The following is a 1,291-nucleotide window of genomic DNA, read 5'->3' as shown; positions in this document are numbered from 1 at the left end:
GGAACCAAGGTGGGGGAGGGGGTTAGAGGGAGAGGGAGAAGCAGACTCCCCACTGAGCAAGGACCCCCGGACGCAGGGTCGGCCCCAGGATCCCGGGATCATGACCTGAGCCAAAGGCAGATGCCCATCCGTCGGAGCCACCCAGGCGCCCTCCTTTCAGCTTTGAATTTCCAGGGCCTAGAACAGAACTGAACCGATAATATGTGTTTAGTGTACATTTAACAGAAAGAGTGGAAGAATATGAAGTTTGCCTCTGAGAGTACTGTCCTTTCATAGACTCCTGGAGCTAGAGGTAAAGTCCAGCCTCTAAAGAGAGACATTCAGCTTCTTAAATTCTCGAATAAAGAAACTGAACAGTAGAGAAAGAAGATGACCTATAGAAACCCTGTTGCTAGAAGTGGCTGAGCTGGCCTGGAACCAGGGCGTTTCCCGTATACCACATGGCCTCTCGACCCAAAGAAGCGGCAGAAACCACAGAGAGCTAGTCTAGGCAGGTCAGGGGCAAGGGGAAGGCAAGGTACTTGCCCAACACTCCTGAAATTGTAGCACGTGCTACGAGGCGGAGAATCTGCCAACAGGACGGTACTAAACTTTTCAGACAATGGCTCTGGGAGGTGAGCGCAGCTCTAGGGCGTAGAGAGGTTAAGTAACTTGCAGAAGGTCATGAGCGTTGGCACAAGCTAACCCCAGTGGCCATGCTCTGAACCCCTGCACCAGATAGTAACAGCCCCCAAAGAGGCGTTGGTGCCACGTCAGCGCGGCTGTGCCAGGCCTGTCCAGGATGGGGATAAATGGCTCTGGAGGGGCCAGCCCCAGCTTCCCCTCGTGATCCCTGCTCAAGCACTGCTGCCACCAGGAAGGAGCAGGGCCATTAATAGGGCACTACTGCAGGCTGCTCCGGTGTCACAGACCACGCCAGGTGTGGTAGTCCAGGTCCTCGGGGAAGAAATGCCAAGACGGGACCAGATGAGAAAGATTAATGGTGATAAGACCTGTGAAGAATAAGGGGAGCTAAAGAAGTTAGAGACAGCCCTTAGACAGTGATGCAGGTCTGACACCTGTGAAGGAGAGGGGGAAGGAAAGAGGAAGACATTGAAAAGCCTTGGAGTGCCTCGTGGTTCCTGGAATGTTCTGGCAAGGGAAATGGGGAATCCTCAAGCTGAAGCTTCTCCTTAATGCAGTCCTGTGTCTTACAGGAATGAACCTGGATTAGCATCTCCACACTGCTCCGTCACTAGCTGGGGTCAGTCTCCGCACAAAGATGAAGGGAGATCCAGAAAGGCAGCAACTG

The 1,291-nt window shown here is 53.4% G+C and overlaps 1 protein-coding gene across 1 annotated transcript in view; it reads right to left on the bottom strand.

Annotated features, from left to right (window-relative positions):
- Window positions 1-1,291, bottom strand: part of PLA1A (phospholipase A1 member A) — a 33,935-nt gene that overhangs the window by 28,761 nt on the left and 3,883 nt on the right. The window contains exon 3 of the mRNA XM_034670303.1: window positions 912-992. Within this exon, the coding sequence (XP_034526194.1) occupies window positions 912-992 (81 nt within the window). The remainder of the gene's footprint in view (window positions 1-911; window positions 993-1,291) is intronic.

Source organism: Ailuropoda melanoleuca, chromosome 1, assembly GCF_002007445.2.
Source record: "Ailuropoda melanoleuca isolate Jingjing chromosome 1, ASM200744v2, whole genome shotgun sequence".
Classification (NCBI taxonomy): Eukaryota; Metazoa; Chordata; class Mammalia; order Carnivora; family Ursidae; genus Ailuropoda; species Ailuropoda melanoleuca.
The sequence above is the reverse complement of the archived record's forward strand: the minus strand, read 5'-3'. Positions and strand labels throughout refer to the sequence as shown.